The sequence below is a fragment of the Eurypyga helias genome, unplaced genomic scaffold, assembly GCF_000690775.1.
Source record: "Eurypyga helias isolate BGI_N326 unplaced genomic scaffold, ASM69077v1 scaffold9627, whole genome shotgun sequence".
NCBI classification, from domain to species: Eukaryota; Metazoa; Chordata; class Aves; order Eurypygiformes; family Eurypygidae; genus Eurypyga; species Eurypyga helias.
In genome coordinates this window covers 2,590-29,706 of record NW_010263758.1, presented here as the reverse complement: position 1 = coordinate 29,706, position 27,117 = coordinate 2,590, and the positions used below count along the sequence as shown (strand labels likewise).

Genomic DNA, 27,117 nt, shown 5'->3' with positions numbered 1-27,117 from the left:
GAAGCTGAACATACACAGCTTGTAGAGCAATTTAATCACTTTTAAAATACTTGCCCATCTCTTCCCTACTTGTTCAGTAAACTGTTAAGACTGGTCTGTCCATAAGCTCACGCTCCAAGATCTCTTCTAAGCAAGAAGCTTGAAAGAAAAAATAAATGACACCTAGCATCTGATTAACTGGGACTTCCACCAAGGGAAACAAAGCCAACTAGTCTGAACCCGCAGCTAACTTCAGGCAGCCAGGACATGGGTTAAGATTTCTGGTCTGCTGGGCACAGTCAGTTGTGGGGTAAAGATGGTGTTCATGAAGAACAACATAAATGCCCTCTGGGTATACGTTTACAGCCTGCTATGGGGTAGAGGGCTCAAATATCAGGCCTGGGTACGCCACTTTGCTTTCACTCTGCAGTGCAGCTGTCATGCAGAAGGGCAACACTTCCCCATGTAGGAAGGGAAACGTATGATAAGGAGCAGCACTAAATCCAAGGAACACTTACGGTAAATGATTTAGGATTTCACAATGATTTACAATAACGACTTGCACTCAAACTTAAGATACCGTCTTGAAAGAATGACCATAAAAGTCACCATGTGTTCAGATATTTTTTTTTTAAAGGGCTTGCCTTGTGAAGTAGAAGGTAATTTCCCTACTGACACCCTTGCAAACCCACCTGCGAGTGGGGAAAAAAAAAAAAAAAAAAATCAGGCTGGCCAGGCACTGCAAGCTGAAGGGGCTTAGTAGCCCAAATGAGTCGCTCAGAGAGTCCCAGCCAGCTGTAGCACATCCTTGATATTGCAACAACACAGCAAGAGGAGCCTCTGCTGAGAGATGGCAAGTAAAATGCCTATGGCGGAGAGAGAGCACAACTATCCCTCCTTTTACAGAGCAAACTACAAACCCACGCTTCTGCCACTGTTCAGGGAAAGCGATTAGCTTGCGGCTGTGTTATCAAGAAGAATCAAGACAACGGGGCCAAGTAAAGCCAGCAAAAAAAACCCCTCCCCAGAGTCACTCATATGTAGGTTGAAACCTGCAACTGTGTAGGGCATATTTCATTCCACTGCCAGATCAACTGAACTTCGGAGGAGAAAGTTCATTGTGGAATATGGCAAAAGCTGTGTGATAGCATAAAAGCGTGCTCGGTACTCAAATATTGGAAGAAAAAGTATTGTTAAACACACATGTGGCATGAAAAGGTAGGCAACATGGTTTAACAAGTAAGTCTGTATGCAGCAGCGTAAGAGAAAGCTTTTCTGCCGTTAAACATTTTGCGGGCTGTGCAGAATGTGTCTCCTGTGGAAATTGTTTTAATGCAAGTTTGGACCTCAAAGAGTTGTAGGAACTGCTCAGTATCCCTCCCTCCCACGGTAGCACGGAGAGCCTGCCTGCTGTCCCTCACAACACTTCACCTCTTCCTTTAAGTTTTTCACTGATAGCTTTGCTTTTATTGGAGCTCCAATGAAATTCAGCATTTCCCAGAAACTTTCTGCTACTGAAACTTGGCCACTGGCTCATATGCAGAAAATAAATTTGCTCTAAATCTTACATCACACAATACAATTATAATTTCTTAAATTAAGAAATACATATTTAAACACTAAGCCTTTATTAATCACATTGAAAGATGCAAATCTGGAATTTGTGCTCAGCATTTTATAACTGAAGATAGCTGAAACCTAGATTATACATCTTGGTCTTCATTGCTTATGGTATTTTTAAGAGTAGCATCTATAAACTTCCTTGCTCTTTTAGTTATTACCTAACAGTATGTTAGCTATTCAGGCAGCAGAAGACGATGAATACTTACATGCAACGTCAAAACTGAAGTTCAAATGATCAAGATTGTTCTACAGCCCACATATGGAACTACCCTCAGAGGCCCAGTAATTATTGCTTACTGTTCAACAGAAGCATAAAGGTAAACCCTACATCTGCTATTGTGTACAATTTTTCTGATCATGTTGATGAAAAAACCCCGTTAATTTTCCACTGACTCCAGTGGCTGTTTTCCAGCATGGCTTCACAGATGTGGGGCTAGGCTATTTGCCTGGTTGTACCTGCATACACAGAGCACAGAAGACAGAAATGGAATGAGATGCTCCTAGTCAGCGCAGAGACAGAAAGCTTCTCTGCCCTGAAACATAAGATTTGAAAAAAGAAAAAACGCTAATAATAATTTTGTGGCTTGCATATACATCAAATCAACAATTGCCAACTACCTGGCTTGAGAGCTGTTGCGTGATGCTTTGGAGTCCAATCTTAGTAACACTGCCCGATCATAAAGCAGCAGCCTCTAGGACTCAAGGATCAGCACCAAGTCTAACAGCTCTGCTGGAGTGTGGGTTGGGCATAAAGGAATATCTCAGAGTTCCAGAAGGCTGGCCTGGATTCTTCTCTCCGCATAAGGCGGAAGACCCTAATCATCCAGGAGGTAATAAAAAAGAAGTTTCAAGATGTTTCTTCCTAGAAATGCTGAGAACATGGCTACAAAATGGCTGCAGAAGAAACAGCCCATCACATTTTCAATGGCATTAGTATGACTTTCTTACAGGCATTGCAGCAAGAGAATGCACTGACCATCCATAGAAATTACAGGTGAGAAGCTAGCCAGGAAACCAAAGGAGCTGTGGTTTAAAGATTACGTTCTGGAGGAGTGACGTTAAATTTCTTGCTGCCGTCTGTGTTCTAAGACAGCACCATGGCACAAGAAGAAATCCAAAAAACCCAGGATTTCATTAGCTGTTGAGAGAACATGTCGTCTGAAGAAGTTCAGGCAGGTTCCCCAGAATCAAACCATCGCGTAGTGACTGTGCTTTCTGCTGTGGGCTTGTACCTGCACCACTGTTTGTGCTTCATTCCACAATCTTTCAGCCTTAGGATAAAAAACCTTTGAGATAACATTGCCTGAGCAAGAACGCCTGATTTTGTCCACAGCTAAAAATACTCTAAACAGGGACTTTCCACTCCTGCATCTTCAGGTAAAGGCACAGCCAAGCACAGTCAGCATGTTATGGGCAAGACAGCAAACAAATTCTGTCCACGTGTATACCTATTCATCACTACAGAGGTTGCATCTAATATCCTATGCCAAATTATGGGTTTCTCTACTGGACACAGCACTGAATTCACTACATGACCTGTGGCAGCAAGCACAAGAGATGCCTGGCTTTCCAGATGGCATGTTAAATGCTTTTGCTAAACAGTCAGTGTATGCAATACTAATGACAGTGGTACAGCTTCTAGAGGTAAATCGTTTAAAACTACAGGGTGTTTAACGTACCACTGGTTTAACAAAAACAACAGTAGCAACAAACACCACGACCAAAAAAACTTTTCCTAGGGCTGAAGGCAGAAAATGGGGAAAAATGAAACCATGATGTACTGGCACCCATGCAGTATCTGTCACTCACACTGGTTATGATGGAATCATAGACAAATGAAAAGACCGAAAAGATACAGCTGGAAGCTACCCATTAAATATCAGTTTAACTAAACCGCTGATACTTTTCTGGATGCTAAATGATTATCAGTATCTGGGAGGCCAAATACTCCGGAATAAAGTTGGTGCAATGATGGCACAGCTGACTCAATTTATCTATGAATTATACTGACCTTACAAACAAGCCACCACCTTTTGACCACCATTGACTATGGCTGATGGATGTCAGTTACCTCCTATCAGAACACGGGTAACGTCAACGGGAGACTGTATGAGGTTTCTGTAATACATCTAGAATTCAACCAGGCTTCCCCTTGCTACTCTGAGGCAACAAATAGCACTAGATTCAACTTCAGCTTCCCTGCTGAGTCTTGACGTATTGGATAGCAAAGACAATGTGGAGGGAGGGAAGAGATTTTATATGAAAGCAATATTCTCAGTGTTTTCTTAGTGACCATGGTTTGAGGAGAAAGCAGAGTAAAGTGACAGCGCAGGAAAGAAAGCGATGGGTCAGATTACAAGTAGTGAATTAGGAGGTGACGCAGGAAATGACTGATTTCCTATCTCCTGCCCTTGTAGAATCATTCCTCCTACTCTAGTAGTTACTAGCAACCTAGAAATAAATCACGCTAAAACTTTGTGTGTTTGAAACATTGCCAAGCGTAACACTTGGGGGAGTTGCACCGTCTGCTTAGTCTTCTGCTTTCTATCGTCTTCACGATCAAAGGGCTCACTTTTACTGAGACCAGGTCAGCTCTGAGGCTTATTTTTAAATTTACAAGGAGCTCAGTGTGCCATGTAAAATCCAAGAACTTGTTTACTGGCACAATTCTGGAACAAACGATGTTGTTCCTCTACCTCCTTTGCTGTCTGATGAATAAAGTATGAGGGCTGGATAAAATGACCCTTATCTGAATGCTATTGTCTTAAGAGAAAGAAAGGATGAAAATAAATACATGATTAGGAATGGAAAGGGGTAGCAAGGACCTAACACTTGAGGAATTCAAGCAAAGTATCTACTTGACTTCTAGGACCACAGACAGATGTAACTGTTGCCTCTCCAGCCTTCTTCACATTGTTTTACTGCTATTTTGACGCACCATTAAATGTGCTATTTTCAGAAGTGACTTCAAAACCAAATTCTTTTGAATGGTGGAACTCAAAGCTCAAATGCTTATCTCCAACTTTCAATTCTGTGTCTTCCAAAACTTGACTCTCTCCCTCTTGCTATGTAATAACTAACAAAGCACCCACTGCACCTCTTAAACGCAAACTCTGCATGCAGCAGAGATTTAAAACCATTGTATGTGCTGACTGCAAAACTGAACCTCATCTGGCTTACAGGGCCTCAAAAATGGAGCAGCATACAAAAGTCTGGTTTGGATGTATGGGAGGAAAAAACCCCAAAAAACCCAAACCAAAACACAACACCACAAAGAGAGAAATAACTTACAGGCTTAATTTTACAGTGATTCCTGTATTAGTTAGCACTAGCCTACACTTTAATCAAAAACTTGCAGAACAGCTTCAAATACTCCAGGACTTGTGCTAAATCACAAAATACTGATTAATATTCCAGCCCCCTGGTGCACATCTACTGTAACTTGTACAATTATTTTGAAAAAGCATGTGGCATGCTTCCTCCTTCACCCTCCACTTGCAAATGCTGTGCATTCTGTGACAAACCAACCCAGCCATAGAGAACTGACCTCTAGCACTGGGAAAGAAGTCTGATTCAGGGAGGTAAGGCTGGGGCCAGATAATGCTCTTAACAGTGATTTATTGCCTTAGCATCCTTATTCTGTCCAGTAACAAAAACATAAAACCTATGTCTTTTATCTTTACTAAATTTGCTGCCTAAAATATTCCTGTCTCCTGCCCGTGCCCCTCAAATATACCATTCTCTTTGGCTTAAAAAAGTGTGTGGGGTTTTAAAATTTATTTGGTAGTGTAAAAGTGTGGAAAAACAAGTAACTAAAGTTCATTTTTGACACTCAGAAAAAGTGTTCCAAATACTCCCATTTAAATATGTACCACCCTATTTCAAATACTGAAGGTCGTCTTCAATTTGAAAAAGTTATGAGACCAGATTTTTCTTCATTTTCTTGGAGCAGTATTCTTTGATAACTGTGCAAAAGGGTTGTGGGTTTTTTTTTTTTTTTTACTTAATTTCAATTCATAATGTATTTCTAAATTACCAAACCACTGAGAATTTAGAACCTGCTGTGTGGCAAATTTCAGAGATGAAGAAAATTAAACAGAAAGGTGCTTTTGTGAAAAACAAGTAAGAATTTAATCTAACAGAGAATCAGACAGGAAAACAAAGCAACTGGTGTTTTTGGAGAGAGCAGCTCCAACCATTGGCTCTTCAGACTAGTACTTTCACAGAAATACCATCTCAATCCTATTATCACATGAAGTGATTTTGCACCCTCCATAGGGCCATTTATTCAATATGAGGCAGCACAGCGTGAAAAGATGTTCAGTGAATGGTGACGCTATTTGATTCCTGTAAAGAAATGGCTAAACGTTCTAACTCCATCACAGTTAGCCCAATTCTCCATCCCACAGTAACTCCCACCCAGTATGTCCCCTCCAACTCTCCCCTCCCCATCCCAATATCCCTTGAGATCTTGTACATTGCCCAATTACTGCTGTGGCAAAGGGCAGCAGAGGTTATGGCTGGTTCCATGCTACACAGGCTGAATGGACAGCAGACTGAGGGGAGAAGAGCTACTGAAGCATTCCTTTGAACATCACTTGTATCCACTTATTCACAAAACTAATTTTATCAAACTTTTAAGGAACAGAATTATTTTTAAGATTGTTTCCCTGTCAAGTGAAAGAAGAATTGATAAGACTGGCAGCAAGAGAGTCAAGTCTCCTGAGAAATCAGACTAGAACAATACCTATAAGCCTTCCGTAACAGCAATTCCCTCTCTCCTCTTCCGCCAATCACTGCCAGCAGCAGCCAAGAAGTGTTAGGAAAATGTTTTGCCCTCTCAAATCGAGTCAACTTATTGCACTTATCTCAGCGATGCAGCTTCATACTACACTAGTAGAATGAAATTCCAAGAAAACAGAGTTCATTTACAGGATTTACACATGACCCTGAGTTTTTTCCCTGCATTCTATTTCTCCTTATTTCCATCATTTTTAGTCCACAACATTCCAGACTTTAGCAGTGGAAGAGCTTTAACAACTCCGAAGTAGACTAATCTATGACTTTTGGCAGAACACAAAAAAACATTCCAACTGCTTCAGCCTGAATGCAGAAATAAATGTACTCTGGCCACTCCTTTGGTCTAGAATTTTAAGGCAAGCGTAAAGACCACTTTACACCCTACTAGGTGATGAAGAGCACTCCTGTGACAAAGAACTTCCACTTCTTCCTTTCCACAGCTAAGAAACTGATTCTCAGCAAGCAGAACAAATGTGGAGTACATTCCTTCCTCAGTGCTGCTGGAACACCTCTGATCACTCTCTTTTCCATTGCACTCCCCAGAATAACTAACGCATACGCTTCAAGAGACAGCCAATAATGAGTACAGGCGTTTTCACACTGTCCCCAATCATTCTTTAATTCAGAGCATCCAAGTTGTTCCCTCCTACAGACACCTGTACCATACCCTCTTAACCAGGGAAATCTAGGCACGAAGAATATAACCCAGCTTCTAAAACAACACATTTTGAAACAGCATGCTGGGGGAGGGGGGGGAAAGAGAGGAAGTTTGTGTGTGTGTTTGTGTGTGTGTGTATAAATATATACATGATCGTAAATCTCAGCTTCCAATTCCAGTCAAAGCAAGAATGAACACTTCTACAAGTGTACTTCTGCAGCATCACATAAAAGCCCTGCAGTTCTCTTCCTCCCATTCCACACCCCCTCAGCATTTTGACTCAGAGAACACACATTGTAGGTGTTTCAGTATGGAGGTAAGCTTTCCAGACTGGCTTCTCCAGGGAAAAGGGCTAGCATTATTCTTGGAGATTAATTTTCAGAATCAGGCCAGTATTAATTAAACTACAGATGCTACTAGCTGAAAAGAAACAGTTTGAAATTCTGTATTTCACCTGTGTGCTTTAACAGAAAGATAAAGACTTTTTTAAGAACCAGACTTTTCCAGCCCAGCTAAGAGAAGCATCATCTTCCCTACCAGCTTTCATCTTTTTTCAGCTAGGGCTCTACTGCTCCACTAAGTGGCCTACTATTTTTTGAGCTCTTCACCAACCAGCAGTAGCTGGTTTTATAAAATATCTGGATTTTATTTTTTGAAGTCAAACGCCTCAGGTCTACTATACTGACAGAGACATTGGCATGTGACCTTTTTGATCTATAAAACTCAGTTTCACTTTTGAGTCCTACTGAACAGTATTTCTGCCCCCTACATTTAGCCTCAGCTGAAATGATATGGAAGTTACTAGCTTCCATGATCTGCTGTTTAAGTTGAGGTTACTTAAAATACATGGGAGAGCTACTGGTCCAACAAAAAGCCCTCACTACAGAAGCAGATGAATTATTTCCCTATGTATATGCGAGGACATAGGTAAATAGGAGCACTTTGCCCAAGTTCTACAGTAACTACACTGGATGCAAATTCTCTTTAAATGCTGTCTCAACCAGCTAGCTGTTGTCCACTTGTAGGCTGTTTCTTTGCTGTGCACATTCAAATTCTTCAAAAAGGCATCAGCCCTGTCTACAAATGCACGAGTGCTACTACATTCTGCATCAGATTTTACACATACCACTTTTTTTATAAAATTATTCTGGTTTTAAATGAGAACAGTTAAAGATGGCGACAGAGAGCATGAAATCTGTTTTGCGTTGTTTCAGCAAGGCTGAGGAAAAACAAGTTAATGTTCTAGTAATTTCTCTTCTTTCTTCTGTCAGAGACTCCTAGAAGCACTTCTTGCCAGCCCTTCCACTCAACCAGCTAAATCATTATGAGAAATGCAGCAAAAACTAACTACAGGTATAGGTCATAGTAAAGACCAACTTGAGTGTGGTGCTACCTTTTAACTTCATATAGAAGCTTGTTAGACCAAAAAATGTATTCCAAGTTCTTTTATCTTAATGACGGTAGAAATTTTTTCCAAGTGTAATTTTTCAGTATCAGCCTAACAACATAGGCTTTAATTAGGACACAATTTAAAGAGAGCACCTAGGAGCACAGCATTTGAATCGAACACAATTATCTTTGAATACACATGGGCTTAGTCTCCTGTTAAACAAAACTACCAGAAGACATTAGCTAAAGCAAGAGATTTCTATTCAGTTTGTTTATACAAATCATCTCAAATTGTGAAGCAGAGATTTCTGGTAGAATAGTTTCCCTCTTCCTTTCCATCCACAATGCTTAGTTTCTTTTTTGAACCTGGATTACATTTCCTTTGTAACTCTCAAACGGAGTGACAAAGCCCAGTTCCTAGTTTGTGTACTTCAATTTTGCAGTGAGTTTTCTCCAATGCAACTGCTCATTATTCCAGTGTCGTCTTACATTTCTATTTAGAGTTCACGCTTGCTTCAACAAATAACAATTCCAAAGGCAAGTTTCTAGTTGCAGGAAAAATACAAGCAGGTTTACAGTTCCGCTGATTTTGGGTTCACAATAAAAATCTAAAAAAATATGTTCCTAAAGTTTAATAGGTCTAATGACACATCAGAATTTTAAGGTCTGAGCAGCAACAAAATTATTGTGGGAAATTAAGGTTTGTAGCGAAGGTGCAGTCTTAGCTCAGAAAAATACATTGCTAAAACTGACAAAAATAGGTGCTAGTTTCAATACTCCTTACATCCAGTTGTGTTTGTTTTTTTCTTCCAGCAAACCCCTCATCAAAGCAAAGGAACTATCGGCTGCAGAAAGCACCAGTCACTTGCCAATCTACAGCTGTCCTTCGAAAACTTAAGATGAAGCTCTAATTACAGCATCAGTTATTCCGTTTTCAATTTCTCATCCTTTAAGATTTTTGTTTGCACAAAACCTCAAATCATAACATACCTGCAAAACTTGGTCTTCTGAGGATGATACAAAGAAATCCATTCATTTTGGGTTAACAGTATCAAGCTTTTGGCTTACACCAGCCAGGAACTTTCTGTCTAAAAGTCTCATGAACAAAAGCAAGTCCTACCTAGATAAGGCCAGTATCTTCTCTGGGTATATTTATAATAAGGAATTTAAAAGGTACCTCAAGGGTATTGAAAGTACCCAGTATCTTGCACTTTCGTTCTTCCCCCCACCCCTTTCAAATAAAAAGTAATAGGTAAGCTGCAGAGTGAAGGTTAAAAAAAAAACACTTCACAAATAATATGGGTGAAATTGGTGAAAAGTTCAATAAATACAAAAGTTGTGACACTTTCATTACCCTGTTTCAAAAACCAAGCATCTTCAGTGTGTCAACGAATGCTTTAAAACATGACAAACTGAAGCAAAAGGTTATCCTTACTTTACAAATATGAGCAAAGTACAACCTACAACCTGTCTGATCTGTTAGAAAAGCCAGGATTTATACTCAAATATGTGGTAATTCAATTTAGAAAGTGGGAGTCTTCAAGTGTCTCTGTTGCTCTGAATGACACCACAGAGCTCTGAAGTCCAATACACTTTTCAGGTACAGATTGAGAAACTATGTGCCACGGTATCTGAGGCTGCAGTCATTAAATCACAATATAAAAAGGGTTATTTATTGGTCAAGTACAGAGAGGTTATAAGCTGGTTGTAAGAAACGGGGCAAATAAGCCTTCTTTTCATAAAATGGGTACAGCACAGCGGAACCAAATTCACTGCCCACTTGACTTTCCTTGGCTGTGTTTGATGTAAGACACTTCACTCTAGTCTACTAAATTACTTCCACAAAACTTAACCTTTACAACTGTTTCTTCTGCCGCTTTTTGGTCTTTTTTTAAAAAAAAAAAAGCTCATGGAAACAAAAAGAACTACATGTAAAAGGTAGATTAGCAGCCTGTAAGCATGCTTAGCAAGCCTACTCCTATCGCAGAGATGCAATTTGTGTCTCATTTTAAACATCCCCTCATGTTCTTAAATTTCTAATCTAACAAACCTTAAGGAAAGGTGAGTATTGCAGTGTGTGGTTAATTCTCCCCAGCCATCTTCAGGTAGAGGACCCAAATCACTGAGCTTACTGTTTGATTGGCCTATTTCATTTTGTTATTAACAAAGAGACTGAAAACCTCCAATGACTATATTCACTAAAGGACTTGCACTGGGCAACTCAAGATCAACAGAGCGTTTACACCACAAAACACCTCAAAATAATCATTCAAGCCAACCTATAAGCAAGGACTTTGAGTGGACCTACACAAGTTTGTAAGCACAGGGGCCTGTTTCTGAATCCTATTCCATTTTGTATGGGGTAGGATGGGTGGAACTAGAATGAAGAGAACCAGTCCATTAGAGATCCTTAGCTTGCATTTCCCTCCTGATGGTTAAGACCTACATACATTTCTCTGAAATGCAGTAAAAGTTACTTAAACTGGCCCACAAAAAAAGTCATTATGCTGAAAGGTCTCCTCCCTTTTTTTCCTCATAGGGAGATCCAGAGTCATGCTCCCCTCAGCCCAGGAGTCTCTGGATCAATTCAAACACCGCTTTTAGCAGAACTCACATACTACGCTGAACTGGAAGCACTGTTGACCCAGCTTCAATTTTTGAAGCTGTAGTCCTGAATAGAAACAAATGCAATAGTTCCTAACGTTAAGAGATGCAGGTACCTCTCCGGTATCACTACTTAGGGGGAGTCTTGTGCTGTTCAGCCTGTATCAGATCTTAAGTGCTCAAAACAGTCCTGATGAGTATGAACCTTATTGCCCCCTCTCCATTACTTCCCAGCTCCTGGTTCTGTAGCCATTGCACTGTTAGCAGCAGGTACAGTACAACTCAGTTCTAATTCAAGATTAACTAGTTACTGTGGTACTGCCACATTTAGAGAGTTGTAGAGCACCTACAACGCCACAGACTCCACCCTGCAACAAAGAGCAGTGTAGGGTTCATTCTATAGATCAATATTCAACTTCAACCAGAGCTCAGCAAAATACTTTAGCTGCTCAGCTGTGAGGTTATAAAGAAATTAATCCCAATAAAGTGGACTTGAAAAGCATGAAGCATGACTGAATCTTTTACTCCAAGGTCATCCGGCACTCAAAGACGGTGGCACACAAAGGTGCTAGCTAAGTGTAAGATGCCCAAAGGGGGAAAATAAAAAAGGCAAGTAAAGTACTACACCCTGTGATAACACAAAAGGCCATGGTGGAGGGAAACAGTAGACAATAGTTATCAATCCAGGCTTACACTGAGAAACAAGACATAAACACAAGAGGCCTTTTATACCACTGCCATCCCAAAATTCTTTGCTTAATGTTTTTGTTTGCATTTGAAATCATTAAGCTGGAAGTGAACAGGAAAAAAAAAAAAGCCTTTGACTGAGCTACAGACTAGGATGACTTAGCTGCCTGCTGTTTACCTGTAAAATCCCATGACAAAACTGAAGCCCTTTAGGAAGACAAGTCAAGGTATATTGAGCTATAAAGCTCAATCACAGGAGTGCATTGAACATATAATATTCTCTCAACATGCTAAGAAACCACAAACAGTTATCACCAGATGTGTGAGTGTAAGGATATGAATATTGTTTATACAGCCGTAGAAAATAAAGAATGCAAGACAGCAACACCATCAATAAAAGTGTCTTAATTAAATGCAAGCTGCTAAAACACAGCATGCCACCCAGAGTAGTATTTCCTGCATAAAAATTTAAACTTAGTGACAACAATGTTCCTCAGTTTAAAGCGGTAAGTTGACAGAAATACTATTTAAGAAACTGGGTCATCCAGTATAGGCTAGAGTGCAGCGATGTCATGTTTTTCCGTGATATTAAAATGAAGGTGAGGGGAAGCGGTCTTGTTGTTCTAGAAAAAGGTCGTATGATCCGCTGCCCACATTCATTAAAAACTCATGTAAGATTCTGAACTATCAAAGCCTTTATTTGAAATTCATTGTCTATTTACTCTGTAATAAATCAGACTGTGCAAACGGCAAAAGCAAAGACGTACATACAGTTTAAAAAAAAAAAAAACCAAACCAAACAGTAAATAATCAAGTACTTCTCTTGTTCATGTCACCCCTGTATTTTTACGGCCATGTTAATTCTGGAATGTCTACAGACAGTCTATCACAAGGGGATGAGCACACCTGGATATTAATTTACGTGTATCTAACTCTCTCTTCCTGCATAACAAAGAGCTATTTATCAGCCTTCAGTGAGATCAGCAGATCAACCAACATTTCCGTTCAAAAAGTAGGGAACAGGCAGGGAGGTAGGAGAACTCCATGAGGAAGGAGAGAGGGAAGAGTCAGCCGAAGTCGTGAGAAACGGGAAATAATATTAGTCCTCAAAAGGCTGACAAAAAGGGTTCTTAGAAAAAGTCTTTCTGCAAAAAGTTCCATTTTCTCTAACAGAGAGAATCACACCTACCTATAAATCCTGTAGAAGTTTCCATATACACCCACCCTCAAGTGTTTATACTACACTAAAAAAAGGGAAAATGCTCTTTAGGACAATCCTAAACTTGAGGGGGACTCTGAAGGGGCATAAGAGCAATTATAAAATACATCCCCATTACCTACATAAAAATGTAAGATAGATGGACTTTAACAAAGTGAAAGTTCTTTATTGTGCTTGTGAAGGACAAGTTCTACATCCATCACTTCTCATTTCTGATGTTCATGGAAAGCCAAGACCTAGAGTGTAAGTTAAAATGCAAAAGTTTGAAAAAGCCTTGTTTTCACAGCTCTTCCCTTTTGGTAATGGCAGTTTCAATGCAAGTGACACCCAAACTTCTGCATCTGGAATTTTGATTTAACCACATATACTTGTGAGCTTTAGGAACAACCATGTGAAAGTTTTTATCTTCAAGAAAAAGGAATGACATTGGATAAATGCTTATCCATCTCAGGCATAAGTTCAGCAACGTTTGTGAGAATACGGATGAAAATAGCAAAGGTTTGTTACGAGTAGTTACAGAATTCCTCCTCTTCAGTTTTCAAAAACAACAGACAATACAAGATTTTGATTCTTAAATTTATTTTTAGCAGGATGTGTGTACTAATGGATGGTGACATCATTAGCAGATAGGTCCATGTCCACCACCTGCAACAGAAGCTAGACAGATGTTAAAGAAAACAACTTAAGAGTTAAAGATGACACTACTTACCCGGAGCAGACTTATGAAAGTCACCTACTAAGCAGTACCGTTACCTTTTAAAGCAGACACGATAACTTTCATTATTTATCTGTTGTCAAAATTTCCTGGCAAGATTTAATGCATACATTACCTTAATTCTGATGTGAAACATGCACTTTTGCTCAGAAAAAACTATTAAAGAAACTTATTTTTAAAAAGTATTAATGGAAAGATTGGTTATTCAAAGTTACTTACCTATACATTTTCTTCAGAAGATACAAGATCTCTGCAAATTTAGGTCTAAAGCTCCCAGTTTAAAGTTAGCAAGAATTTGCTCGGAATTCAAATTCTAATACTGTTAAACCAGGTCAACAGCAGGTAACATTTCTAGACTTCACTAGGAATACCACAGCCTGTTTCTTACCATACCTAAGGATCGACAAAGCAGGAAGGTGGCGTCTCAGCAATATACTCAGAGATGGGTGACACTAATTCAGAAAGAAACTTCACCAGAAATTAAAGTTGAGCAGCAAAACCTAGGGACAGACAGTTCAGGAAATACATTCTCAAAGAAATTAGGTGACAGGTCCTTTCCCAGTGCTATTTCAAATGAGAAGCCAAGAAGCAAGGCTCAGTCTGAGGTACGGTATTTCCCAAGACTGCAAAAACAGAGTCCTTGATTCAGAAAACAAATGCCTCTAGCTACATGTATTTGGTATTTACATCAAACAATAGCCATAAAAAAAATTTTTAAAAACCCACCCACCAAAAAAAAACCACCAGGGAAACGAGGTCAGCTGGCCCTATGACAGTATCACGAAGACATCCTGATCTTACATTTCAAAACTTCAGAATGTTTATGAGCCTATCCTTTCCAAACCAAAGGCACAATTGGTAGTGTGCATAAAGTCACTTCACTCATCTTAACACAAGTCTAGAAGCTTATTTTAAGGTTCTTGTTTTTTACAATCTCTTAGCTCACGTTCTTTATTAGTCACCTGCATTTACACCACACTGATCAGCCTAAACACCGTCTTAAACCTCAACATCCTAGGACTTCATCTGTTTAAAACAGACTGCTTCAGATACTGAAGAACGAGTCCTGCTTTCTGAAGACCTCTGAAACCAGCCTGAATCTGGAAGTGTGCTGTATTAGAATGAGATCCTTTAACAGTTTAAACAATTCAGCCAAGACAGCCACTTTTAAGGACCAAGACAGCCCGGGAATAAGCAATTGCTTTCTCTTAGGGCTGTGAACTCTTTGATCTAGTAATACTGGGAAATTAAACTGCTTCATATTTGCTAAAAACAACCAAGAATGGAATCTGTTCACAGCTGCACTCCATTTGTCTGAAGGACTAAGTCACTGCCTTCTGAGCAACTCACTGTCTCCGGTTGTCTACTATACCTAACACCCTAATTGCTGGTAATGATCTTCAAAAAGAAGTGGGTGTCTCAAGATAATCAGTACTACACTGGTTGCGTAGGAACTTGTTCTTCAAAACACATCATACATAGACGGAAAGCAGGGCAAGTGATTAAAAGTGTAAAGCTTCATGGTTTTAAATCTTCTAGGTTCCACTCTGCAGTGGGATCAGTTGCTACTGCAACCAGTGCTACCATGCATATCATCTGTCTTACATGAAGTTGGTTAATATTCTTCTCATGGAATAAACACAGTGAAGTGGATAAGAACCACTTCCATCAATTGCTTTTCTGTGAGGCACAAAGTAAAGGAAGGAAGTCAGGAAATAAAAGTATTCTAGGAATGACCCAGCTGATCTGAATGATCACCTCATATACATTGTGAACAGCATTTTCCTGAACAAAGACACCACAAAATCTGCACTCAATTATAAATTATAGAAGGGTAAAGAAAGCACAGAGTGAAGAAAATGTTCTTGACAGGACTGTATGGTAAGAAACCTGAAGAGCAATTAATTTGTGCACCATGTAAGGACTATATGCATATGCTACACTTACACAGCAACTGTTCAGTTATCTGCCCTTGCAAAAGGATACAGCGTCAGTTCTATTACTGTAACACCCAAGTAAGCTCTGGAACCTATATCTCGAAGCTGAGACAAGGAATTTGAGAAACAACGGACATGAAATTATGGATCTATTTAGGACATGTCAGATATTCAACAAAAGGCATGACAGTATTGTATGGTAGGAAAATAGATGACTGGTAGTAGTGAAGAACGGAATAACTTAGGGGCTCACTTGCTCATAATGAGCTGTTCCCTCTGCATCCTTCTTTTATTAATGATTTGTCCTGTCTTAATCATGCTACAAATGCTGCTAAGCAGGTGGGTTAGAAGCTGTAGAACCTGAAACTACGGTTTACTGCATTTAATGGATGCCTGAGTCAGATTAAAAATCTGTACCAAAACCAGTAATGATTATCCTTTAAGTGGCTTCACAAACCTACAACTACTAGAAAGAGACTTCTATTTAAAAAGATATTATAATACACTGTAATACATAACTGAGGATTACAACAATGAATTAAAAGAACAAGAATATTTATGATGAATTAAGCTTATACCATTCACATTTCTATCTATACCATTTCATTTCTATCTGCACTACTAATACTCAGTCTGTTTGTATAATTAAGACTGAACAGACTAAAAAAAACCAACCAGAAATAAAAGCACTGAAGTGATGAAACTGTAACATTACCTAATGTTGAGCTGGTTTAACAGATTTAGAACACTAGAAACAAACAAACAAAAAATCTTCTTTAAAAAGTTCTGGAAGCAAAGACCTAACAGTGGCAATTAAATATTTACCTTTGAGAGAAAATTTGTTTAGGCAAGCTAAAAACATTTGCAAGAACAAGCTTTAGTGAAGAATGGACTAAAACAAAACATTACGCACTTCCAGCTTATGTTCTTTCTCTGCAAGGAACTCTTTTTGACATCGGAGAAAGTCCGACAACATTCGAGTTAGCTGTTTTCTATCATCTATTTCAGCTGCCAACCTGCCATTGTAATCCGCCAGCAACATACATGCATCATCTACCATTTTGGAAAGTTGCTCTCCAGATTCCTTATCTAAAAAGCAAGCAGAGAAAAACAAGTAAAGCATGATGTCATTATACACCGTTAAAGTTCTCAAAATGGCATTTCAGTTACTGGATCCCCAACCCTCACCTGTTATTCTGTCTAACAGGGACACATCCTGGACCTCTATAGGCAAAGAAGCTATTCTCTGATGAACTGCTGCATCCCCAGAGGCAGCATTTTCTAGTTCTTGTAATGCTCTAATGAGATCTGTGGTCTGAAAAAAGCATGCAAGATTGAGAACTAGTTTAAATAAACAGATCCTGGTACAAAACAGTATTTCACAGTAAGCTTATGGAATCAGTTCGATGGTAATTTTAAAAGCATTTATGGTATCAGCATTATAGCAACATTCTATCCCCTCTCAGACTGAAAACAAAACTAAGCCATTAATTCTCAGAACAACATTGTGGTTCCTACTTTTAAAGGTCACCTTCCTAAAATAGATTTTTCATTTAAATTCCTGGTATGAGACTACTTATAAATCTCATTTTTGACAGCAGTGATTACTTTCACAGTACCTTTCATTTTACTATACATTTTTGAAATTATTTTTCCTGTCGTTTTGCTTCACTATAGCATCAGACTAATCAGTGCACTACTTTTGCAAATAGGGCTGATGTTCACAGAAGCCCAGATGTCTGTTACAGAGAAACACACTAAACTGTAATTATTTGAGGACAGTCATCACCTGCCGTGACAAAAAGTCTTTTGAGATGGGGAAGTACCATAACAAAACACCCACAGGAATTATAAAAGCCATAACAACACAAGGTAGACAAGAACTTTTCTCAACCATCTTGACTCACATTGAGAAATATTTTCTTGCTAAAGCGATAACAACCCTATTCTAATACATGAGTTACTGGTTACCACCCTAGGAAACAAATGAGAACCTAAAACACTGTAAAAACTAATGGCGAAATCCTGATGCAGACAAAGCTGGATATGTAGAGTTCGCATATCCTGGTTTAGTGTCAAACTGACTAGAGTTACAGCATACTCAACTTCTCAGCTCCAACATAAAGAACTGTGAAGAAAAGTTTTGGTGTAGTCACCGTTGCTCACAAACAGTGTATCACTAAAAACAGAGACCATTCTAAAACAAGAATAACTGAAAATTTCTATATCAAGCCATATGCAAATACAGAATTTCATAAACAGACTTTTACCTGTGGAGGGTCAGTGGGAGAACTTCGAGGTGAACAGCTATTTTCATCAATTTTTATCTGTTCGTATGTGCGCTTCCTCGCCTTTCTGTCTCCGTCTAAATGAAAACAGACAGTCAGAGAAACAGTATTTCAAACAAGTCGACTGAATCTTCATACACACAGAGTATACTTACACAAAGCTTGCCTAAGTTGTTCTAATACATCATTTTCATAAACAGACCTTTCTTCCCAGATAGACAGCACTCGGCCAAGGTGTTTCTTACAACTCTCATCAGACTCACTGTTAGAAGGGAAGGAAAAAAAAAAAAAGCAATGATCAGCCCTAGGTAAATTACAGCACTAACGTATGATTATCTTTCACAGAAAGACCCGGACATATCAATATCAAAGTACCGTACTGGAAGTCCAGTAATCTCAGAAATTAACACCATCATGCTTTAAAGAAAAGCAAGCAAAGACCTCTTCAAGATGTCCTAGCAAGCACATTAAAAGAGGCAACGCCCAATTCCCTCTTTCTGTCTGCTTGCTCAATAGAGTATGTCTATAACCCTATTACACAAACACTGCAAATAGGTTTGTTTTGCTTCAACAGCTGTGTACCACGTGAAAATAATTCTGTATCAAGACTCTAGCATACTCGAGCAACGTGATGAACAGCTTGCTGAGAAAAAAATATATCATGCAGCGCTAGTAATGAAACATATCAAACTGCTGTAGTATATAAATGCAGACTGAAAGCAAGCCTTAATTTAAGATATAGCTAACATCTTTCTAAGGCAGAAGGGACTGAATGCAGATGAATTTATTGTGTAACTTCATCCAGTGGCATTAAGACTACTCAAGATCAAAAGAACACTGAATAAATTAAATTAACAAGACGAAGTACAGAAACAGCACACAAGGACTAGCTGGGTCAGAAGAGAAACTTCTCTGAATCCCCCCCAATAAAGCATGATGAAGGACATGGCACGTAACAGTTTACTGTACCTTGAAACATGCTTAAAAGCCTCCACTATCACTGGTGCAAAGTCTTTTGTAAATTCTGGTCCTTTCCTTTTGCTGTTCTGTATGACATCATTGGCCAAGTACAGGAATGTCAGCTTCCTATTTGGTTTTGCTGATAAACAAGAAAAATTAGAAATTTTAGTTCCTTCAACTAGTACCTATTTATCCACATTTACACTAAACACCAAATCAAATGTGTTTTTCTTATTTCCCTCATTGCTTACAATATATCACTTTAATTTTGTATTTAAAACTGTGAGAAGTCTTTGGTCACCCACTGGCTTTTCTCTCGTCTGCTCTAACTCTTTTGCTCAGCCTCTTCCTCCTTCGTAATATGACACAAGTTCCCCCTAGCCCCATCTCCAAAAATAAACAGAAAAAATCCATGATATTCCAAAGTGTTCTTCAGCCCCCACATATTTTCGGATGTTTTCCTGAGCCTGATGTAATTTGTCTGTTTGGTAGCCTATGGTGGATTTTTTTCCACATACTTTAGCTTCCCTTTGAGCCTGCACATTTTTGTTACACCCATGAAGTGCTCTGACAAGAAGCTTCACAGATCCACAATCATTCACATGAAGAATCTCTTCCTTTCCGCTTGAATTTCACTCAGCTTTATGTAACTGTCGCTCATTTTTGTATTTGAGCAAACTGAACAGTCAAAGCCTAGTCAACCTCTCCGTAACACTGTAACATTCCCCTCCATCTCCTAACCATGAGAAAAGCAGTAGTGCAGTACAGCCAACCTGGGATTTCTTAAAAACCCACACTTAGTTCCCAACATGATTTAATTTTGTTAATTTCCATTCCAAACTCTCAAACATGTAGAACCACCACCCTCACACACAAACAGAAAATTCAGTGTTGATAGGCTTCCATTGTAAGGAAATGGTTTTGAGAATAAATTTTGCATTATAGAAAGATTCCTCTGAAGGATTTCTCCTTGAAGTATTGAATTTTTTCCATCCTTTTGGGCAGACGTATCCAACAAGTTAAGAGAGTTCTAGATTAAGTGGGGAAAAAAAACCCTGCATTAGAAGTAAAAATGCACCTATTCTTAGAATCATGGCAAACCAAAACATAGCAAAAAAGAATTAGTTTGAGAGTGCTAAACACACAGTGGGTCTATTAAAAGTCCGCTCCAAACAGTAAAGTCATTCCATGCAAACAATCGGGAAATTCACTTATTTGGGTCAAAATCTGACTAAATAAAAATATAGGTTTTATAAAGTTATGCTAACATAATTTCTTTAATAAAAACTGACAATACAGCAATACATCTACCTATTTTCAGGTAAATCATACTTCTGACAAAGAAAGCTTTGAATTTTTCAAAGAGAAAAATCTTAGAAAACATGTCTTGTCTAACTGATGCATCAAAATTAAGTAGCATTTACTAAAGCTGATCCTGTGCCCCCTCCTTTCTTAAATAAACCCAGAATTTGGACTCCAAACCTAATGAAGACCTCTGTTCCCCATACCACATGCTCTGAAATGCTTGCAGGATAGGTTCTAGTCCATCCATTTCACAGAAAATGTCATGTTTTAATCCTCAGTGATATAATTCATTTGTCACAGACCTCAACTTCTTTGTTTCCAAAAAGTAATCAAATCAACTGAGCTGGTAAGGACAGATGTATGCAGTGCCATGAAGTCATGTGATGTGGATTCTCAGAAGGCCTAGACTTTATCTTATTCACTACAGTACAAATATCACCATGCTAAAACCCAGAAAATCACTTCCAAGCTTATTTCCTCTAGTATTACCTTTTCAGCTTCATCCTACAATCCAACAGAAACAAAGCTGCATTTAATGAACAAAAATCCTCAAAACACTATTAAGCTATATGTGGATTTGGTTAGAAATGCAACTGGTTTTCTACCCTTATGTTCGAAAAGTAAAATGTAATAATTCTTGCTGTATGAATGCTCTGCAGAAAATTCCAAAGCTAAAAATTATTCCTACTCTCAAGAAGTGTTCCCTTTCACTTCACAGGTCTTAAGGAGTTACCTACCGGCCTACTACCGCTCTGCCTTACACAGAGGACTGAAGTGCCACATAACCTTTGGCAACTGAGGTTCACAGCTCTGAGCTGAAAAACCCGAAGTGTTCTATTGCTAACAAAATTGTAAATTAACTATTGAAGTCTGAAATACAAAATTAAATTCGAGACCAGACAGATCTGTTCTGAAAAAAATTATCTGTTTAAAGCATCTCTTCAATAGCAGTGACACGAACTGTTCAGCTCTCGGCTTTGATCTACTTCCAAACACCAAAATGGATCACAGAATGGTTAAGACTATTTAAGAGTGCCCCCAGTGACTGGCAAGACAAAAGCACTCTTACTGTCAGAAGAAAGTGAAACAAAAAAGGTATCATCTCAGGTTAAAGAAAGATCTGAAAGGCACATAGTGCCAGAGTGTATAGTGTTATAAGCAGCTAGCCCACAGCATCTCTGGTACACCACTAGGACAGCCTGCAACACAAAACTGCCAAGAAAGCATCCATGTTGGACTGAAACCATCTGTTCAGAAGCTCTGTACAGTGTTCACATAATTCTTCTGCTTGTTTCAGCTAGATTTACCATTTGCCCACCAAAGCAGCACCCTGAAGTATTTTAACAGATCAACGGTGCTGGCTGGTATAAAGACCATATTAAGCAGATTACTCTTAAAGCATCCAACTATGAGACTAACTGGGATTGGCACCTCGCAACTAAGTCTGTCCCCAGAACGCATGTGACATATTTAAATGCCAATGAATACTTAGCATGTATTCATGGTATTTCACCTGTAACTAGTGGAATCAGGCATATGTGGTGGAGAGACACAGCATCCTCGTTATCAAGTCTTAAGTTGGTGGCAACCTATACTTCTTAGGAATGCACACTTGTTAGCCTGGCCTGGGTATTCCTGGTTCTCTACCAGTCTACTATAGATGTTCTGCCATTGTATACTTGAGTCCGTAACAATGACAGAACTCTGAACACTGAAGAGCCACTAGTTTAGTGCAAGAAACCCTAGTATTTTACCTGATTAAAAAAAAAAAAAGGCATGTTATTTTCACTGAGGTTAACTCTGGCATCAAAGCCAGCATAATCACCCATATTTGTCTTCTCCAGATTTACCTCCTGGCACTGGAAACTGAGCTCCCATGAAGATTGCTAGAAACATGCCTGTTAATGCTGTTCTACACCTCTTCCCTAGAGCCAAGAGAAACTTGCTGTCTTAAACATCCAGGAACAAACCACAGAGCAACACCCATGCGTAGCGGACTCACTGGCATTCCACTACAAGGGCATAGACTATTGACCCATTTGAAAATGTCACAGACTTTAACCATCTACAGGCCAGCTCTACTATGCAAACTGCCCTTGAATTAAAATATTATTTAACATGAGGTTTTTGAGAAAAGGAGAATAAGTAGGTTACCTAAATTATCAACACTAAATAGTTTCTTTTTACTGAAGACCTCTAATATGGATTCAAATAAAGATTTGGCTCAGTGGCTTTTGAATTGCATTAGTCTACATACATGCAGCAGAATGAGTGTCAGCACTTCTCTCAAAATCCCTGGGACGCTTCCTGTGTCACAGCATGCATCACACCTTTGCATGAGAACTTACATGACATTTTTGTAAACATATAACCAGCTTTCAAGCTTTTATTGCAAGATCAATTCGTTTTAAAGTCAAGCAGCACTGAAAATTGAGTGCAAGATCACTGACCCTTCACACTGACAGCTAACCTGAGTTTTTATGCAAGCTCATTAAGTGCAGCATCTTTGGTAACATGACTGAAAGTATAGCTGTAAAAAGTCATTTCAGAGACTATACCAGAAAGGACAATTCAAACATAATATAATCCATAACAGGCATGTTGTACAACAAGCACTTAATCTTACAAGTCATTAACCTTCTGTTATGAAAAAGTTAAACTAAGTGTTCAACATTGCAGTCACACGATTCTCCTGGTGAATTTCACCACAGTTTGACAACTGCTGGGTGTCCTTCTCAAAGAGAGGAATTAGATTGCCCACAGAATGCGTGTTCAAGGTTTGAGGGTCCAAATATCTTGACTGTGTTTGGAGGGTAGTAGACAAAGGGAACACAGCATACAGCCACTGCTGGGAGAGGCCACTGGCATCAAATTACCATGGGGACGCAAGAAAGTTGGTCACAAACCAAGGAAACCAACATAGTTACTCTGCGCAAGCTTCCCACTGCACCTAGCATATCATGAATTACCTGAACACATGAAACAAACCAATTCTTTTCATGGTCTAGTCTGACAGGTACAATGCCAAGGTGGTTGTGAATTCACAGCAACAACAGTTTTAGGATAGGAAAAAAGACACTGAACTTAAGTATTCAGGACCAGAATGATTAAAGACAGGCAGGTACAGGTAAGATACCAGGACTTGAGTGCTGCAGAAATAAATGAACATTAATTTGTACACACTGCATTCTTTCAAGGGTAATACTACGGGGTCAAGTAGTCAGGCTGAATTACACCACCCAAATGTGACTATTTTAAGTGAAAGATTCTTATATGGCTAACCCATTGCTCCCAACTGTAGGTCACTTTGTAAGTCACTTATGTAGCAAATGCATTTCTCTGACTTGAGTCAACAACTCGCATTCAACCTGAAGTTGTCTGCTCTTGGTGGAACTCCAACCTTTTTTGCATACATGAGAAGAATCATGTGGATAAGCAGGAAGGTACTCACAAGCACCTGTCTTGCATGTCTTGCTGGCCTCCTCAAGAACACCTCCTGATGAGCAAAATCAGTGAACTGTAGTTTTGTTTCTTTTATTTAAAAGAAAAAAACCCAAACTATTTATTCTCTCAAGTGTATCACATTGGCCAATGACACTCTAGCACCATTAAGTAAAATAATCTTACAGCCACCAGTACAGAAAGATTCTTTCTCCTGGCAGAAAAACTACACTACATAGTGCAGAAAACAACTGCTTTAAAACAGGAACTTGTTTCCTGAAATCCACTTGGTATCTGCAGTATTTCCACCACTTTTGGCTATGGTTCTGCTCCAAAGCAGCTGACTGAATGTAGATGTAGTTCAACTTTCAAATCTGGGGTCAGTGTTCTAGGCCTTCACAATTTGCCTACTAAAATCCTCTGTCTTCCAGTTTTCAGCAGCACTGAGCAACCACCGCAACAGCCCAAAGCTTAAGAAAATGTATGGCATCAGTGCCAACAGCTATAATGAGGAACCAAACACTAACCTATGTCCCAGCAATAGAAGCTGTACACAAACAGCCATAAAATAAGCAAAAATAATTGCTTCTTGTACTAGTGAGTGACTTCAACACTCCAAACAAAAATGTTCAAGCAATAATAAACTGGAACAGCAGGTAAACTGTCAGAGTCAAGTGCTAAAAATATGTTCGTCTGTAGCAGCCCAGACATACTTACACAACGGTTGCTCTCTTCAAGATGACATGCAAAGGCTCTGCTAGCCTGGATAAGTTTTGCAGTGAAGACAGTGTTCAGTGTGACATGGCTGGGGTGACAGATGACAGCCAGAACAAGAGGTCAAGTGATATGGGAAGGGGAGAGGTAGAGGGTGGTAGTGCAGTGGTGCCTTCAGCATCACTTTCTAAGACTGACTAATCTATGAGATACGATGTCAGGCTCAGAGGAAAGAGATACCTGAATCTGAAATTAGGTTTAAAGACATAACACAACAACTACTAAAGTGTCACTTGGATGCAAATACCTAACAAATGACAGAGCTGGACCTGGAAAAGCTAAAAGAAAAATGAAGAAAAGAAGATATTACAGGCAACTAACTGGAGCTTGAAATAAAAAGTCTGTATCACCAAACACAAACATACAGCAATTTTATTTTTTCCCTTTTAAAGGGAACATATTTTAACCTATTACGGTTAAAATTTCAGAATTTCTATGATTCTAACCTAGTAGAGCAAACATCACGTGCAGCCTACTGAACAAGCACTTACTATTCACCCTTGAAAGCTGATGCTTTGAATTATGGACTTGACTTTTTCATTTCAAAACAAAACACACAAGCAAACAACACACCCCTATGATTTGCATAGAATCCTGAAACCAGGGAGCAAGAGACGTATGCAAACGCATATACCTGATTTGCAAATAATAAAAAATAAGGCTCAGCAGCCTCTATCTCAGAAGAGCCTCTTCAAGGGGATTCCTAAGGGTTTTCTCAGCAGCCACTCAGTGGCTGCAGGCTTACACAACAAAATTGTATGTGTAATGCCACTACTTAGTTTAAAAAAAAAAAAAATCTTCAAGTCACACGGCAAGTTCTAGTGGGCCCAGCAGCTGCATTTAGGGAATGACTGATGTACTCACATTACAGTTAATTAATTTGTACTACTTAACTACTTAAATACTGAGTAAGCTTATGACTACTAAGTAATTAACTATTTAACTTTGAGTGTTACATTTCATACATCTGAAATCCAGCCAAAGCAGGAGCATTTTCCCCCGTGCACACTTTCCAAGCCTTTACAAAAGTCTACCTAACCCACACTCAAATGGACTCTGTGAAACAGGTTATATGGTGACATTATCACAGAAGTTAAACCACACAAGATACTTTGAAACAATCACGAAGCTGCCAGATCACAAGTACCAAAGAAAAAAAGCCACACTTTTCTAGAATAAAATAAAAAATCTAAACTGCATGAGATCCTCATGTAACTAACACATTTACTACAAACGAAATATTGAAAGAGTGGCCTCCCCACCAAATTACTCCATAAATCCACTATGAAATTCAGAAGAATGCAGACTCATGATCTGCATAAGCCAGTGCTAACACAGGCTGCAGACTAAAGGGATGATACAGTCTCCTTTGTGCCAGCACCGGATTTCCATCAGGGAGCTCATCTATTTCAAAACTAATTACTGGGTTTGATGGATTTTCAGCAGCAGCACAAGATACTGCCAGCAAGAAAAGCATCAGAAATATTAAAGGCATAGTTAACCAACAGCAGAGTGGAAAAGGAGCTGTTCGGTTGTCACTGTAGACCTCTGCTTATCTGTCAAAACAGGAGAAATCTTTGTTATTTCATTACAGTCATCATTTAAGTTAGAGGCATTCTATTCATCTTCTACTCATCAATGAACAAAAGATCAATGAACTACAGAACCTGTTCTCCACCAATCACAGTAACAGATAGTGAAACCCCCCTCTACATACACTGAAATGTGGAGTACCTGGAGTGGTTTTGCAGAATCAGGAATACTTAATGTCCCAGGCAGAGCACCAGCTGTGCCACAGCCCCACCACTGTGACACAGTTCAGCCATAGCACATATTTGAGGTCAGCCATTAAACAGCGTGCCTCTACGCTCTGTCTCTTGAAACATGCGATATACAACTCCGTATCATCACTTCATCAAACTACTGGTTGCATAAGATGACATCCTTTCCTTAAATATTTGTGACAGTTACTAGGAGTGTCTGGACAATTCAGAGGTTATCAGTACTTTCCCAATACAGCCAATTCCAGAATACATCGTATTACCATTGCTCCAATTTTTTATTATTTCTAAAAATAACCATATGAATCCTACATGCCAGTATTTTAAGAACTACACATGAAAGTTAAGTTGGGATTTGGAAAAAGCTTATATGCATACTCCTTCAGTAATCAGTTGCATCAGCTGTCTTGATGCATACAACTTTAGCAACACTGGAGTTCGGCAAGACAAATCCAATGTTATGTACCTGCTCCAAGCTGTGACAAAGACGTGCAAGTTTTGCACATTCTCCAAGTTTACATCTAAGTGCAAGAATTCACCAAGAGAATCACTGAAAGTTCAGCTACAAAAAGCCTGGGGATGAAGATGTATGGAACCAATGATCTGTAGAGATGCCCTAATACGGGACCTGAACACTTTCGATTAATCCAACTAAACAGAAAGAGACTAAGATTCCATGGTGCCTACGCTATATGCACACTTGAAAAGCTGCCTCTTCACCTCTAGTCTAAGATAATATAAAGACAATGACTATTTTGAGAAAAAAAATAATCGGAACCAAACATTTAGAAACAAAAGAGCTGTGATCCTAGCACTTGTTCTCATGAATACCTGAAGACATCTTCTGAAAGGTTCATGCAAGCCAATGCAAGGGGTCTTTTACCAAAACTGAAAGTATCCAGAAAAAAAAAAAAGTCGTCTCACACTCGCTTGTGTCCAACTCAGTTGGATTAAACA

At 39.1% G+C, this 27,117-nt stretch overlaps 1 protein-coding gene across 1 annotated transcript in view; it reads right to left on the bottom strand.

The window, feature by feature from the left end:
- The window catches only part of RPRD1A (regulation of nuclear pre-mRNA domain containing 1A), a gene marked incomplete at its 5' end in the record, with an annotated part of 29,740 nt that extends 10,742 nt beyond the window's left edge, over window positions 1–18,998 (bottom strand). The window contains 5 exons of the mRNA XM_010156180.1: window positions 16,525–16,700; window positions 16,800–16,926; window positions 17,882–17,976; window positions 18,055–18,161; window positions 18,869–18,998. Coding sequence (XP_010154482.1) covers window positions 16,525–16,700; window positions 16,800–16,926; window positions 17,882–17,976; window positions 18,055–18,161; window positions 18,869–18,998 — 635 coding nt within the window. The remainder of the gene's footprint in view (window positions 1–16,524; window positions 16,701–16,799; window positions 16,927–17,881; window positions 17,977–18,054; window positions 18,162–18,868) is intronic.
- Between the last annotated feature and the right edge of the window lie 8,119 nt (window positions 18,999–27,117).